This window comes from Oryx dammah, unplaced genomic scaffold (genome assembly GCF_014754425.2).
Source record: "Oryx dammah isolate SB20612 unplaced genomic scaffold, SCBI_Odam_1.1 HiC_scaffold_25, whole genome shotgun sequence".
Lineage (NCBI taxonomy): Eukaryota > Metazoa > Chordata > Mammalia > Artiodactyla > Bovidae > Oryx > Oryx dammah.
Window position 1 is genome coordinate 28,826,426 of NW_024070209.1, and position 15,908 is coordinate 28,842,333.

Consider the following 15,908-nt stretch of genomic DNA (forward strand, 5'->3'; position numbering starts at 1 on the left):
TGGCCAGCACTAACAGTGATGTAGGGGACCTGCCGCCTTCTGCCTTCTGGTTGCGTCTCCTCCAGCTCACCCTCTTTTCCTCCTCCCCCTTCAGTCCTCTCCTGGTTCTGAGTCATTTGGCAAGAGGCATTTTGACACTTGGTGACCTGGTAACTGAGTCTTTGTGTTGAGCAAGGGCCTTCACGGCCTGTGCCCAGCCTTTCCCAGACTGAGGCACCCCGACCTTTGAACCAGTTCACACCCCATCCTGGCAGAGGGCAAGGTCACTGAATCGATATGGGTTGACATCTAGCCAAGAAAAGCAGTAATTCCTTACCTTGTGTTTGTAGAGTACTCTGTACTTTGTCAGACATGATCGGGCTTGTCGTTTGTTCAGCCAGCCAGTGCTTGCATAGTGCCTACTGTGTGCCAGGTTGTAGAAAGGGGAACGTAATGAGGTCTGTGCCTTTAAGGAGCCTACAGTCTGGCTGAGCAAACATGTGCACAAATAAATAAGTATAAAAAATGGTGGGGCTGAAATATGTAAAGTGTAGACCAGGAGAGGTGGTTGGTTATACCAGGGTGTATCAGGAGGGGCTCCACAGAGGAGGTGGCACTCGGTGGGGCAGAAGGTGAGCTGTAATTTTGGGTGGACTTTGGGGGTCCTTGCATTCCAGGCAAGAGCAGCAGTCTGAGCAGTCGGCATCTGGGAGCAGAGGCTGGGTGTGGGTGCAGCAAGTCTGGTGTCCTAGTCAGCTCAGGCTTAGAACAAAGCACCACAGACTGGCTGGCTTGTACCCCACAGACACTTGTTTCTCATAGTCCTAGAGGCTGGAAGTCTAAAATCAAGATCAGGTTCTGGTGAGGCCGTTCTTCCAGATTGTTTGTTATTGATTTTAGTTGCTAAGTTGTGTCTGGCTCTTTGAGACCCCTGACTGTAGCCTGCCAAGCTCCTCTGTCCATGGGATTCTCCAGGCAAGATTACTGGGGTGGGTTGCCATTCTCTTCGCCAGGGGATCTTCGTGACCCGGGCATCAAACGTGTGTCTCCTGCATTGGCAGATGGGTTCTTTACTGCTGAACCAGATTGCAGGCTGCCAACATCTTGCTGTGTGCTCACACGATGGAACAAATGAGGGAGCTCTCTGGGGTCTCCACAGACTTAATCACTTCCCCAAGGCTAGCCTCCTCATATCATCACCTTGGGCTTTAGGTTTTCAACATTGGACTTTTAAGGGAACACAAACATTTAAGCTATAATGTGTGATGAGAGACAAGGCTAGGGAGTTGACAGGGATGAACCTTGGAGGGTGTGGTACAGAGAGTCCGAGTTTGGACCTTGTGCTATAGCAGCAGGGACCCTTGGAGGGGTTGTAAGCAGTCGAGTTTTAGAGGATCACCCTGGGAGCCATGAGCAGGATGGATGAGAGCCTGGAGGCAGAACTGTGAGCTGCAGGAGACAGGAAGGCAATTTCTCTCTTTATCTACTCAAGAGATAAAGCCCGAAATAAGGAGATAAAAGAGGGGGAGGGGAGAGGAGGTTTGAAATGTTAAGTGGTCATCAGTTGGATGTTAGGGCCAAAGGCAGAGAGTTGAGGATTCTCTTCTTATCCCTTCCTTCAGTCAGTTCATCTTGAACACCTACTACACGTCACATACTGTGTGGGCACAAAGATGAGAACGATCTGAGTTCTGCCCACTGAGAACCGCCATCTAGGACGGCTCTCTCTAGTCAGGACTGTGAGTTGCAGTTATCAGGAGTACAATTTAAGCAGACTTTGACCCCTCCCCTGCCTCGAGGGAGAAGTAGGGGAAGTGATTTATTGGTGCATACATTGGAAGTTTTCAGGGTGTAGTTCTTCAGGCAAGGTGTTCAAACTCTTTAGGAATCTACCCTTTACCATCAAGTCTCATCTCTGCTCTGTGTAGACTTCATTTTTTTTTTTTTTTTAATGACTAAGAGTTTAGTCAGTCTTTTTCCTGTCTTAAAACAACAACAGATAAAAATATAGTTGTTTTCCTTCACAGCTTTCTCTTCCTGGTTTCTTATAGTTTCGGGATTTTTGTTTTTGTTTTGACTAAAGTGTCTGCCTGCAATGCAGGAGACCTGGGTTCGATCCCTGGGTTGGGAAGATCCCCTGGAGAAGGAAATGGCAACCCACTCCAGTATTCTTGCCTGGAGGATCTCATGGACAGAGGAGCCTGGTGGGCTACAGTCCACGGGGTTGCAAAGAGTTGGACACGACTGAGCGACTTCACTTTCACTTCACTTTTCTTATATTTAAATTTTGGTAAGAAAACACACATGTATAAAATATACCATCTTAACCGTTTTCAAGTGTACCATCATGTTAATGACATTCACGTTATGTAGCTTCGTTTTAAGGTCAGCTTTCCCTAACATTTCCAGTCTGACCTCTTAGCAGCTTAACAAGCCCAGTGGAAGGGATGAGAATTCTGGGATCGGGTCCTCTTGGCCCCACCTGGCCACGTGCACACCCTAGCCAATCACTGTGGGCTTGATGATAAGTCAGCCTGGATCACGTGCCTGCCCCGGAGGTGGGATGGGGTCTTTACCCTGTGAACCATGGGGGCTGAGGCTGCGGGATGGACACTCAAAGGGAAAGTGAGGTGCTGCTGCTGAAAGAATGGGAAGTGAATGCCAGGGACACAAAAACAGCAGATTCTCCTGCAGGCACGTAGGACCTGAGCGTGTAATGTAGGCAGGGTAGAGATTGGTTGGTTCCTCAAGAGGTCTGTGTGTAAGTGCTGTGTAATCGAGCATCTACCATGCGCAAGGACTGTGGCACTGATACAGTTCAAAGAGACATTTGCTCAAGTTGAACTACTGGGGGAGAGAAGAGTTGGAAGTAAGTAACCGCTTCAGGATGTAGACATGGTGAGTGCCTGGGGAGGGGTCAGGATTGCTTTGTGGAGTGCTGTCTGGAAGGCCAGGCAGGAGTTGGGCATGCGGGTACCACCAGTGTGGTTCCCCACATGGGGCACGGTGCCTGCTGTCTGCCCGCTGCTTGATGCCAGCCGCTGCTAATACCATTCTTGCTTTAGGCCCTCCCCCCCACTCCCCGGACCTCTGCTTCCCACTGGCTGCTCCGGAGTCTCAGATGAGGCCACCCTGGGCCCCTGAGAGGGGCCTGGAGTTGGGCGCCCCCACCTTCAAGCAGGGCAGGTCCGAAGTGCGCCCCTCCTCCTGCAGGCCTCTCCCTGGAACGCCTGCCCAACTCCATTGCTTCCCGCCCCCGCCTGACTGAGAGGGAGGAGGAAGTGATCGCCTGTTTTGAGAGAGCCTCCTGGATCGCTCAGGTGTTCCTGCAGGAACTGGAGAAGGTAAGCGGGAAACGACAACCCCGTCGTCATCACTGCCCTCTGCTGAGCACGTGTATGTGCACCACCCAGCCCTCCAGCCCCGCCAACTGACCCCATAGGTTATGCTTGTGCAAATTAGAAAAGAGGGCCCTGCACCCATCCTTAAGATGCTCTGGAAACTCCTTATAGTATCCTGATCCTGTTAGCATGAGACCCCTTTACTGCCAGAAAACAGTTTTAATAAATAGAAGAGTCCACGCTGTCTATGGGGAGCCGGCAAATTCCTTGATGAGCTCAGCTCGTATGACCAAATTTGACAGCCCTGTTTGAGACAGACCTCACAACAGCTCTATGAAGTACGTATTATAGATGAGGCTTAGGTTAGTCTATTTGCCCACTCCTCTCCCCTTGGAGGGCTTTCCTGGGTGGCTCAGTTGTAAAGAATCCACCACAGATTCAATCCTGGGTCAGGAAGATCCCCTGGAGAAGAAAATGACAACCCACTCCAGTATTCTTGCCTGGGAAATACCCCCATAGACACAGGAGCCTGGGGGGCTACAGTCCATGGGGTCTCAAAGAGTTGAACGTGACTTAGCGACTGGTCAACATCACCCACTCCCCTTGGAGGGGTGCAGTCAGGCTAGTCCTTGTAGACACTCTTCTCAACTCCAGGTGCCCTGGGAGTCCCTTACTGGATCCCCTGGTGGGGAAGAGGCCCATTCTTAAGGCTGCAGAAACAGGACTCGAGTGTATTCACTGGCACAGGTCCACGTGGAGACTTGAGTTGACCTCTGCCAAGGTCACATGCAGTGTTTTAGAAGCTCTTCACATTTGAATTACATATGGTTTGGAGGAAGCATTCAGGAAAAAGAGAAAGTCACCCATTCAGTAGAAGCCTGGCCTTTGGACTCTGTAAAGGGGACCATGTAGGCGATGAGCTGTAATGGTGTTCGGGGCTGGAATCAGCACCCCGGGGACTCTGGGCTCACAGATGGGCCTCGATAACTGGTTATGTGGGTCCAGGGAGGGCAGGCCATGGAACCCTGTGCATTCTCGGCAAGACTGGGTATGCCTTCTAAGATCCAGCCCCAACCTCTGAGGAACTAAGAATCCTTCTTAAACCTACGTCAGTTTTTGAAAAATAGGGTGGATGGCTTGTTACTTTTTTTTCCCCTTGGATCAGAGAGGGAGGTGGCATAGTGAAGGCAGGCCCTCCCAGAGCTGAGCTTAAGTGACAGCTCAGTTAATAATATAGCTGTTCCTCAGCTTCCCCAGAGACCCAGGGTCAGCCATCCAGCTGTTCTGAGGTGTGACAGGACAGTGCAGTGCCCGGCATTTGGTAGCCACTTGAGTGCTTGTTGAATGAAGGTACCAATAAATACACAGCCCGGAATGTGTAGCTGGCCAGACTTGAGTCTGCAATCATGGCTCAAGCCAGCTTTGTGTTCTCAGGCACTTTCTGAGCCTCAGTTTCCTCTGAAGTGCAAATAAAACCAGTGTTGGAGGGCTGTTGTGGGCATCCGGCATTTGCATGCAGAGAATGGTTTAGACTTATTTTATTTATTTATTTTTTCTGAAGGGTAGTGTTTTATTTGACAGACAGCATGGACTTCATACATATCCCTTATCAATGCCTTTAAAACCAAACAACTTTAAAATTTAGCAACAGTTTCTCCAAGCACAAAAATACACATTTATTACATAGGGTAGTAAAATTTGTCAAGGTATACAAAATCAAAGCATTTTAGATAAAGCATTGGTCTAATATATTGTAGATTGACAGAGGATAATAAAATGACATGTAGTCTGTCTTCAAATCATACAAGGTAATACTTAGTGGGTAGGAAACCATCCACTCAGTTTAAATAGAGGATGCTGAGGTTCTTCCATAACCATTGCTAGTCTCTGTGTTCCCTTAGATACTCCTGTAACATTTCATGTGAATAGTTAATATTGCTGGAAGGTATTATATTGTAGACTTATTCTAAGTGGAAGCAGATCAGGTTGCGTTTGGTCTGAATACTGCGCTACGTGTCCCTGAGGCGCCTGGGGGCTTGGGAGGTGCTGGAGCTGCTGCCCCTGCCTGGGCTGACCCTGGCCCCAGCCCCTCAGCCTTGGAACCTGCAGACAGCAGCTCTCTCTGTGTCCCCCTTGCTAGGTCACAAGTAACACCACATCCCGGCACCTGAAAGGCTCGCACCCAGTCGACTACGAGCTCACCTACTTCCTGGAAGCCGCCCTCCAGAGCGCTTATGTGACGCACTTGAAGAAGGGGTAGGTTGCCGGCAGAAGAGCAGGACCCGGTCATTTCTTCCCGTCCTGGGAGCTGTTCACATTGGTCTCGCTGAATCAGGTCCCCCTTGTCTCTTGGACATGTGTGTGTGGACTCCCTGGAGAGGACAGCGGGGCGGGGGGCGGGGGCTTGGCTTGTTCCCGTCTTGTCAGATGAGCGTGCCCAAGAGCTTGGGAGCGGGGCCGGGCTTCAGGAAGCTGCTGAAGCAGTGAAGCCTGCACGTGTTGCGGGATGGTCGTCTTTAGAAGAGGAGGTTCTGGGAGCCTGACAGGGTATGGGAAGAGGGAACGACAGTGAGCCAGGCGGTCTGGCTGTGGTTGCTGTCGCCTGAAGTGTCAGCTGAAGTCATTTTGCTTCCCTGAGCCTCATTCTTTCCAAAATATAATGGAAAAGGCAATTCCTGCTTGTTCCATCTTTCAGGGGGCTGTGAGATACCAGGGGAGATGTGAAAGTAAAGGCTTGGCATCGTTTTGGGGGGTGCAACTGCCTGCAGATGAGGTGGCAAGAAGCTCATTCTCCTGTGTGTTGACTGGAGGGCCTGGGATGCACAAGCACAGGCCGAGAACCCCTTTCTTAGTCTCTTGCTCCTTGGGGTTAAGAAGGGCGCCCTCCCTTGTGAAGAGCCTGGTAGATGTTCCCACCTGCTGGGGGTGGGGCTGGGGGTTTAGGTGCCAGGCCCAGCGTGGTGTTTCATGGGGTGCGTTGGGTGGTGCTGGAGATGGAGGAAGAGGCGACCCAACCAGGAGGGTGTGTTGCTGGTGGCATTGGGTCTTTGGCGGTTCTACAGGGCTCAAGGCCTCCACCAGGCCGACGACTGGCAGATAGGGATCTGGGCTTCCTGTGCCCCGAGTCCCTCATTACCACCTTCTGCAAACACTGTGGGCTGGGGCCGTGAGGACATCCAGGCAGGCAAGGGGGCCTGGGGGAGTGGGGACTCGTGTGCTCAATGGAGTTGGTCACTGTGCAGGTTGGGTGAACACCTCGCCATTCTCACGCCTCCCAGGTGGAGGTGGGCCTGCCACACAGGTTACCTCCTCCGCACAGGTGAGGAAATAGGGTCAGGATCAGCTTTCTTTGCTCTGACTGGCTAGAGTCCTTTGAGACCCCTGTGTCTTTTTTGGTGTGATTCATTTTGTTAAATTCCACTTTATTCATTCTTTTCACATTTTTGGAATAGAAGTCTCTTACACATATACCAAATTAAAAAGGTACAGGAGACAAGAAGTTTCCCTTCCATCTCCACCCCCTGCCTCCTGGTTCCTCTGTAGGCAGTGTTCCTAGGCTCTTGTGTCATTCCAAGATAGTTAGCAGCGTTCCTAAGTGATTATGTGCCTGTAGTATTTTCTTCCTTTTTAAAATGCATATTCTCCCATTTGCCTTTTTTCACTTAAAATGTACCTCTTGGAGATTGTTCCACATCAGAGCTGCCTTTTCTTTGCACTGCTGAGTGGTATTTGTAGTACCCTGTAGTTCAAATGTCCTACTTCAGATGTCCTCAGTTTACTGGGAACTGGCTTACTCAGTTCCCGGCTGAGGAACAGATAGGTCACTTCCAGACTTGGGCTCTTTTCAGCATATGCCAGAGTCCAGAACAGAACCGTACGGGTGCATTATTTCAGTGGGAACCTACAGGGCAGATTCTAACAGAGGGACATTCTGGATTAAAAGGTAAGCATTGGTCATTTCACTAGAGATGGCCAGCTTAGACCTCATGTATGTGTTAGTTGCTCAGTCATGTCTGTCTCTGCGACCCCATGGACTGTAGCCCACAAGGCTTCTCTGTCCATGGAATTCTCCAGGCAAGAATACTGGAGTGGGTTGCCATGCCCTTCTCCAGAGGAACTTCCCAACCCAGGGATCAAACCCTGGTCTCCTGCCTTGCAGGCAGGTTCTTTACCGCTTGAGCTACGGGGAAGTCCTGCTTGAGCTACAGAGATGGCCAGCTGGACCTCGTAGGGATTTCCATTCCTGTCCCACCAAGATGTGTGGGAGAGGCTGCTTTGTAAGCTCTTACAGCACAGTGCAAGCTTTTTTAAGAAAAATTTTATTGAAATATAGTTTGATTTACAGAGTTGTGTTAGTTTCAAGTATACAGCCAAGTGCTTCAGTTATACATATATGTACACGTATTTGTCTATATTCTTTTCCTTTACAGGTTAATACAAAATATTGATTATAGTTTCCTGTGCTATACAGTAGGTCCTTATTGGTTATCTATTTTTTATATAGTAGTATGTGTATTTTAATCCCAAATACCTAATTTTTATCCCTCCCTCCCCTAAAATGAACAATTTATTGGTTACTCCCTCCTTCCTAGTTTATATAAGTAATATGTTTATGGTGGAAATTTTGAAAAATACTTAAAAATATAAAATAGACAAATTAAAAATCACATATTCAATCTTCAGATCAGAAACTGGCAAATTATGACCTTTTGACCAGTCACCTGCTCTTATAAAGTGTTTTTTAGAACATGGCTCTCCCATTGGTGCACATATCTTCTAGATCTATGGCTGCGTTAGAGCAAGTACAGAGTTATATGACTCCAAGCCTAAGATATTTACAGTCTGACTCTGTACAGAAGAAAATTTTCCAGCTCCCATACTCCAGATAATCACTGTTAACATTTGATATGTGTCTTTTCACATTTTCCTATATATAGATATACAGGTGTATTTTTTTCCTTTTTTTAAAATAGCAACAAAACAGTATAATTTATAGTATGCTGCTTTGTAGCCAGCGTTTTCCACTCAGGGCTTGGTTACAAGCCTCTTTTGTGCCTTTGCTCATCTCTTTTCCCTATGAAGTTGCTCCCTGTGGGGTCAGGGGAAGATGGCCAGGCCCACACCTGTGGGTGGGCTTAGGACTTGGTGGGCTGCGTGGCTGGGACAGTCATCCTTGAGCTGGGCTTTGAGGGAAGGGAGATTCCCAGAGACAGGAGGAGTCTGGGTGGGGCAGAAGATAGGATGGGGCTGAGGATTCTAGATGGGAACTTGGGACGCTCCAGGGCCAAATACACTTGGGAAACAGTGAGTTAAAGACTTTCCAGACCCTGTAGGAACTCCAAGGAGCTTGAATGCAGCTGGTAAATTTTCAGGAGGAGGCAAAGGCACGTACAGTTTTCAGCTTGGTTTGACATGGAGCCCTTGTTTGGGGTGGGACTCTGAGGGGGATCAGCTGGATGGAGGCATGGTTTCTGGCCCTGGCAGCTTTTCCACCCAGCAGGCATTCCAGTCCCATCAGAGCCACATCCCATTTGGGGTGTTGGAAGCTCTGAGCTTCAGCGCTTAATACTTGGAAGAGAAGGAAGCAGAGTCCTTGCCCAGAATGCAGAGCAGGCTGTGGCGAGGCCACTCCCCAGAGGCAGAGGTGGCTGAGATGGCTGGAGGTGGGCCTGGTGAGAGGTGGTCCTGCCCCAGCTGGACCCCACCCTGAAGGAGATCTGTGCCCCCTCCCTTCTCCCTATCCCGCCCTCCTGATAGAGGCAGTGGGTTGCCCCACAAGTCTTGTCCTCCAAACAGTAAGAAAAGGGAGACGGTCCCTGCCAGGGACACAGGCTCCCTCTTTGCTCTTCCCTCATACGTGAACACCCAGCCCAGCATCCTGTTCGTCACAGCTGCTTAGAAAGTCATTATCATTTATTTGTATTATTTTTTAGAAACACTCCACAACTAGATGGGCTGCTGCCTCAAGCTTTAAATTTACACTTAAAAAAAAAAAAATTCTCAAGTGGTAGGCCAGGGAGGTGGTGATGTCCCCATTTGGGATGCAAGGATCAGGAGGCCCAGAGAGCCGAGGCAGTTTTCTTCCCAAGGGTGGTACTGGCCTGGGTGCCCCTGGGTGCCTCACACCAACCAGGCCAGGGAGGTGGGGCCATTGGGTGGCACCCTGTCTGCTGTAGCTCCATCCACCATCTGCTTTTTTGTTCTTCTTTGATTACTGAACCTCAGTTTCAGTGAGATGGTGGCCTGGCAGGCTAGTTCCTGTTTTTACTGCTCAGGCAGCTGCCACCTGGCTGCTTCCCTTTAGTAGGAGACTGTTGTCACCCTGTTTTTGCAAATAAAGTTTTATTGGCACATAGCTACACCCATTATTTGCATATTGTCTCACCCACAGAACTGAGTAGTTGGGTTTGAGACTGGATGGCTAATCCTAAAATATTTATTGCCTTGCCCTTTACAGAAAAGAGTTTGCTGATACCTGCTCTCTGCTTAAGAACTCCTTCCTGTCAGGGCCTCTCACAGGAGAAGAGGTGCTCTTTTTCTGTAGGGGAGCCCTGTGGAGCAGAGGAGCAGATTTTTGGGAGAGGGGACAGTTCTTTTTGACGGCGCTGTGATGACACCCCACTCCAGTACTCTTGCCTGGAAAATCCCATGGATGGAGGAGCCTGGTAGGCTGCAGTCCATGGGGTCACTAAGAGTTGGACACGACTGAGCAACTTCACTTTCACTTTTCACTTTCATGCACTGGAGAAGGAAATGGCAACCCACTCCAGTGTTCTTGCCTGGAGAATCCCAGGGACGGGGGAGCCTGGTGGGCTGCCGCCTATGAGGTCACACAGAGTTGGACACAACTGAAGCAACTTAGCAGCAGCAGCAGCAGCAGCAGCATGGCTTGTGGGAGCTTAATTTCCCGACCAGGGATAGAACCTGGGCCGCAGCAGTGAAAGCGCCAAGCCCTAACCACTGGACTGCCAGTGAGTTCCCCAGGTGGTTCTGATTTTAGTGTTCTATGCCCTTCATTCATTCATAAGAAATATCCCTCTTGCTAATATATGCCACGTATTAAGTGCTGAATTGTGCAGAGCTTGCTTGTGTACTTCGTCCTTCCAGCACTCTTCTGGGGTAAGTACTGTCACTCACATCCCCACTTTACAGATGGGAAACTGAGGCACAGAGAACACAAGTGACTTGTCCGGAGCAGAGCTAGGACTGTGTATGCCGGTCTTGCCTCGCACCATTAACCACCAGGCTACACTGCCCACAGCAGATAGCCAGGTTCGACCCCATGGCCACTCCCAAGGTGCTCACAGCCTGCCACGTGTTCCTGCGAGTATGCCCCTACTTGGAGTGCATGGTCTCAGCTTCTGGTTTGAAGAGTCGGTGGTCATCAGAGCAGGGCTAAGGAATGGGGAGCCACTCAGTGACCCTGAGTGAGTTCTTCCTCTGCCCCGCCCCTCACCTCTAACAGGGGGTCTCTGTCTTGCATCCCAGGGTGTGAGGGTCCAAGAGGAGAGTGGGAATGAAAAGACACTGGCGTATGGAATTCAGAGCACTTTAACTCCCTCTCCACTGAGGTCCCCTTCCCTTCACCCCTCAGGGCTGCCTGCTCCCTTCCCCATACCAGCTTCTCTGCTGGTATGTTGAGGTCAAGGTGAGCATCTTGGACAGCCAGGAGGGAAGGAGAGAGCCAGCAGTTATCAAGCACATGCTGTGTGCCAAGCTGGACCATGTGCTCTGTGAAGGAGGTAATGTGACCCCTGGGGCCAGGGCTCAAATGAGCTTGAGTCAGTTGCTTGACATTACTCCCTGGGTTCCAGCTTCAGATCTGAGTGGCCTGGAAACCCATGCCACTTAAGGTTTTGGGGGTGTCAGAGGGCAGCCTTGGCACCTGTGGGGGGTGTGGGAGAAGGACAGGGTCCCGTTGATCCTTGCTGTGCTGAGTCAGGGTTCCGCTTCCTACTCTGTGACCCTGAGTCACATTCTCAGAGAGTGGCTCCTCTTCCGGAACCAGGCCTGCTCCTCCCCAGAGTTGGCCTGCTTCCTGCCCTGTCTGTGTTCCGCACTCAGGCTGTGTGTGTGTGTGCGTGCGCGCCGTTGTGGGCAGAGGCATTAACCAGCCACCACCCCTCCGGGAAAGCCCATGTCATTTCGGTTCATTTTCTGAGGCTGTCACTTTGTTTCCCTGTCTTTGTCCTCTGCCTCCTGAAGCACAAATTTCGGTCCTTAGGGCCAGGATGCCGACTCCCCCAGCCCCTGCTCCGCCCTGCCTCCCACGTATAGACAAATAGGGATTGAACCATCATTTTTCTCCCAGCGAACAGCCCGAACATTTGAAAGCCTGAGTGTGAGGAGCCGTTCTCAGGATGCGTGGCAGCAGCGCAGTCCTTCCCTCTCTGTTTCCTGTGAACTCATCCAGCCCAGAGGTGACCCTGGAATGTGACAAAGATACGGTAGTCCTGGGTGCCTGGGTGGACTTTGAATAATGTCTTTACACCTTTCTTCTTGATAGTTGCCAATATTTGTTGAATACTTACTGCATGTCAGGCAGAATGCTGATGCCTTCACATGTAATCCTGTAAAGCTGGAACTAGCAATATCCCCATTTTCCTGAAGGAGAGGTTAAGGAACTCGCCCAAAGTCACAAGGCCAGCAGGTGATGTTGCCGGCAAACCTGGTGCTGAGCTGTGTCTGTCTCACCCACAGCCTGGCACCGCACTTGAGAACCACCGTCTCAGCTCAGGGTGCAGAGGCCGGAGGTCGGGGGAGACGGATGCAGATGCCTGACACCCTGTCACCGTCTCCGGGGCAGCTCTGGAGAGTCTTTTAAAGGGCTCTAGAGCCGTTTGCTGGTGGTTAAATTCACTCCCATTGCCTGGGCTCTTGGGGTGTTTGGGAAGGGTTGGGAGGAAACCCTTTGGTGTGTTGAAAGAGGTCACAGCCCAATAAGGGAAAGGTGGCTAAGATGGAAAAGCCCTGAGGAGAGACAGCAGCTCCTCTCCCAGCTTGCTGCTGAGAGCCCCCTGAGTGCCGCCCGCAGCTGCCCGGGCCGGACGAGGACCCTCCTCACAGAGCCCACGTCTGAGCGGGAGCTGAAGGAGCCGTGTGTGGATGGTGGACAGTGCCCTGCGCTGGAGGGAAAGAAGGCAGGGAGTTGGGCGCCGCCTGGGACAGGGTGGACTCTAGGGAGACGCTTTGTTCTGACAGGCTGGGTGGAGTGGAGTCCCTGGGGCTCCGGCACTGTGGGGTGTTAGAGGACGTTCGTTAGGGCCTAAAGAACAGGAGGAGGTGGTGGTATCTGCTTCTCAGACTCTGGGGTGGACTCTGAGAGCCGGGGCTCATTCCCGTGTGGGCGTGGTGTGGACCCAGGCTCCAGAGGGTCAGAGGAGAGCCTGCTGAGAACCGGGTGCCCAGCCCCAGGGGCCAGATGACCACGAGTAGTGCTGGCTCCCAGGGCCTGGCTTGTTGAGGACCGATCCCTCCAGTTGAGGGTCTGCATACCTTAAAGGGTGTGGTGCTCTCCACTGTGCAGCATGAGTGGCGTTTGCTTGGCCTCCAGACAGTGCTTCTCCTTTAATCCTGAGCTTCACTGAGGCCTGGGCCTCCCTCATGCTGCCCGCTTACTCATTCAGTGTCTGAGGAACACTCATTTTTTCCAAGGGCCTTGCCCTATTGATCCTGCAGTTAATTTCCCCAGCTGACTCCTGCCCCTTGCTCTGTGACTGATGGCAGAGTTCCTAATTGACCTGCGACTGAAAGTGCTGGCCCGAAAGTCCAGAGTTGAAGGCCCCTCCCAAGGGGCAGGGACCTGGGATACCTGGGTTCCACTTCCCCCTCGCTGCCACCAGAGGGCAGCCGTGGACTCTGGTTGGAGCCTCACCTCAGGCAGTTCTGCGGATGCCAACTGCCAGGAGGAGGCGTCTCTCAGTTGGGGGTTGGTGAGCCCAGGGTCTTGGCTGTGGGGGAGGCTTGGTTCTCCTTTGCATGGAGCAGTTCCAGGAGTGAAGCAGCAGGGGGTAGCTGAGGGTGGTGCAATGCCAGGGAAACTGTTGATGACCCTGACCTCACTAGAACTGGGTCTCTGAGCATCTCCCAAGAAAAGAATGTGAGCTAACTTGGCTCCTTCCCCCACAGTGGGCAAGGGGCCATTTTCTCCTTGGAGTGTTTTTTTTTTCCCTTCCTCCTCCCTAGACGTACAGAGCCCATTCTTGGCTCAGGTCTGGGAGCCAGCTTGGGTTATGTATGTTGAACCAGGTGGGCTGAATGTTTTGTGCATGCTCTTTAAAAAAACTTTTCAGTTGTGTTTTTTTTTTTTTTTTTTAATCACTAAAGCAATATATGTTCTTTGTACCAAAACCAAACAATAGAGAAGGGAATGTGTGTTTTCTAAGGGAGTTGCAGGGCTTGACAGGCTGTGAAGCCTTATGAAAACACTCTCCCTTTTACTGTGTGTGTGTATAGGTACCTTAGAAAACCCAGCCTGCTGTTGAGTATAACCCAGTGAAGGATGTGTCCAATCAACAGTGATTTAGTATTCTCATCAGCCACCCAGTATCTGCAGTGCTGGGGGAGGGCAGGAGACAGATGGCTCAAGGGGGCATCCAGGGAGCAGAGTCACCCAACAGAGAAACCCAGGAGAGCCTCCTGGTGGTCACGGAAGAGACCTCTTTAGGCAAAGGGAGAACTCTGAGGCCCATCAGAGAAGGCACATTCTTCCAGCCTCTCTCAATGCACACTCTTTACTTATCGTCCTTACCTGCCGCCCATCCCCCGCCTCGCTAGACGGGTCCCCTTGCCTGGATGTCCTCAGGGCCCTGCCCGGAAATGTCACAGTCTTTTTTTGGGGTTGGGAGTGAAGAGGAGAGCGTTAGTTTTTGAAACTGATGATGTGGTTCTGTGGCAGGAAGGAATAGCTTGATAACCATTTGAACTTCACCTGACCCTGCCTTCTGGTTCAGTCCTCCAGCTGTTGGGGCCTGGCTATGCATTTCTGAGTCTTTGACCAGAAACCTCTCATACATGATTAGCAGTGCTGGCCCTGAAATGGAGACTTCCGGCCTGGGCCATGCATACCAGAGCCTGTTTAGGTTCCATTCAGTGGGATTCCATGTATTTTCTCATTCCCTGCTTCTCATTCTCCCCCTCAAGAAAATTTGTTGAGCACCCTACTGTATGCAAAATATTTTGCTAAGCTCTTGAATAAATCAGGGGCGTGGCTAAATTTATAGACCATGAGCACCTTACGTGCAAGCCCATAAATGAGCTATTCATTCATCATTCAGTCTCTTAATTCATTCCCCCGTATTAGTTGGATGCCTGTTGAGAACAGGATTCAGTTCAGTTCAGTTCAGTTCAGTTCAGTCGCGTCCAACTCTTTGCGACCCCATGGACTGCGGCACTCCAGGCTTCCCTGTCCATTACCAACTCCCAGAGCTTGCTCAAACTCATGTCCATCAAGTCGGACAATATCCAGGTACTTGGTATGCAGTGAACCCTTTGAAAAGACTTAGTCGAGGGAGTCCTGGAGTTCAGATAGCCAGGAAAGGGAAGTGTAACTATGCCAAGTCAGAACACTGTTGTCTTTCTGGAGGGTCTGGTTAGCTAGAAGGGGGTGAAATCTGAATCCCTTGGTGCCTGCAGGGAGCCCACCTTTTCCATTGGGTGAGTGATGGCCTGAAAAGGCAGGCGTCTTCAGGGCTTTAATCTTCCCCTTGGAAAATGAGGATGGATTTATTCCACAATAATTTCTTGAGTGCCTCCTGTGTTCCAAGCATTGAGCTGGTGCCCGGGAATACAAAGCTTCCCTCACCAACCTCATTAGAAGTTGCAAAGGCTGGATGAGATAAAGTGCTTTGCAAAATCCTCCCTACTGCTTGCTGCTGACGAGGGGCCCCGGGGAGCTTGCCACCTCCTTGTGTGGCCCACTTGCAGGCTGCTCTAAGACAGGTTGTTTCCATTGACCCATGCCTGCACGCACATCTCCTCTTTCTCTCTGCTCCTGACCAGCCAGGGTTTGCTTGAGTTGGAATCCATGGCCTCCTGGTTTGTCTGCATGCAGCCTGATTCTGGGCCAGGGTTTGTTGGAGGCTCCTGTTTGGACATTGTTAAAAGTGGCAGCTTTGCTCAGAAAGGTCAATGTGAGAGATTGGAACAAAGAGATCTTTCAAACTGGCCTCTCACGGGGTTCAGAAAAGCCCCAGCTCTACCTGGCACTGGCAGTTTAGACCTGTGACAGGATTATTCAGGCTGGTGGGACAGACCCCAGCTTGTTTCCCATTTCCCGGAGGGGTGAGCTGAGGCAGAGGGGCATTCCCGACATTTCAGAACAGGTCAGCATTGGCCGGGAGCCTGGGTCTCTCCCTGTCTAGCTCTGGCCACCAGAACCTTTGTCGGTTTTTCTCTTTATCTGCATTCAATAAAAATTGGAACTTACCCAAAAGATGCCTAAGGGTGATTACTTTGCTAAAAAATTCTTGGAAGCTTATTTAGGTGCCCAGTTCCCTTACAGATTTGAAAACAGTAAAAAAATATACAACTTTGGGAGCACAGATCTTGTTAAAATACAGTGCTCATCCCTAAATTTTGAGTGCGTTG

At 50.8% G+C, this 15,908-nt stretch overlaps 1 protein-coding gene across 3 annotated transcripts in view; it reads left to right on the forward strand.

The window, feature by feature from the left end:
- TTC7A (tetratricopeptide repeat domain 7A) overlaps positions 1 to 15,908 on the forward strand; it is a 116,330-nt gene that overhangs the window by 25,839 nt on the left and 74,583 nt on the right. For 2 of the 3 annotated variants that reach the window (XM_040224739.1, XM_040224742.1), the window contains 2 exons: positions 3,193 to 3,323; positions 5,461 to 5,576. In XM_040224739.1, coding sequence (XP_040080673.1) covers positions 3,193 to 3,323; positions 5,461 to 5,576 — 247 coding nt within the window. The remainder of the gene's footprint in view (positions 1 to 3,192; positions 3,324 to 5,460; positions 5,577 to 15,908) is intronic. The other variant, XM_040224741.1, reaches the window with a different exon arrangement.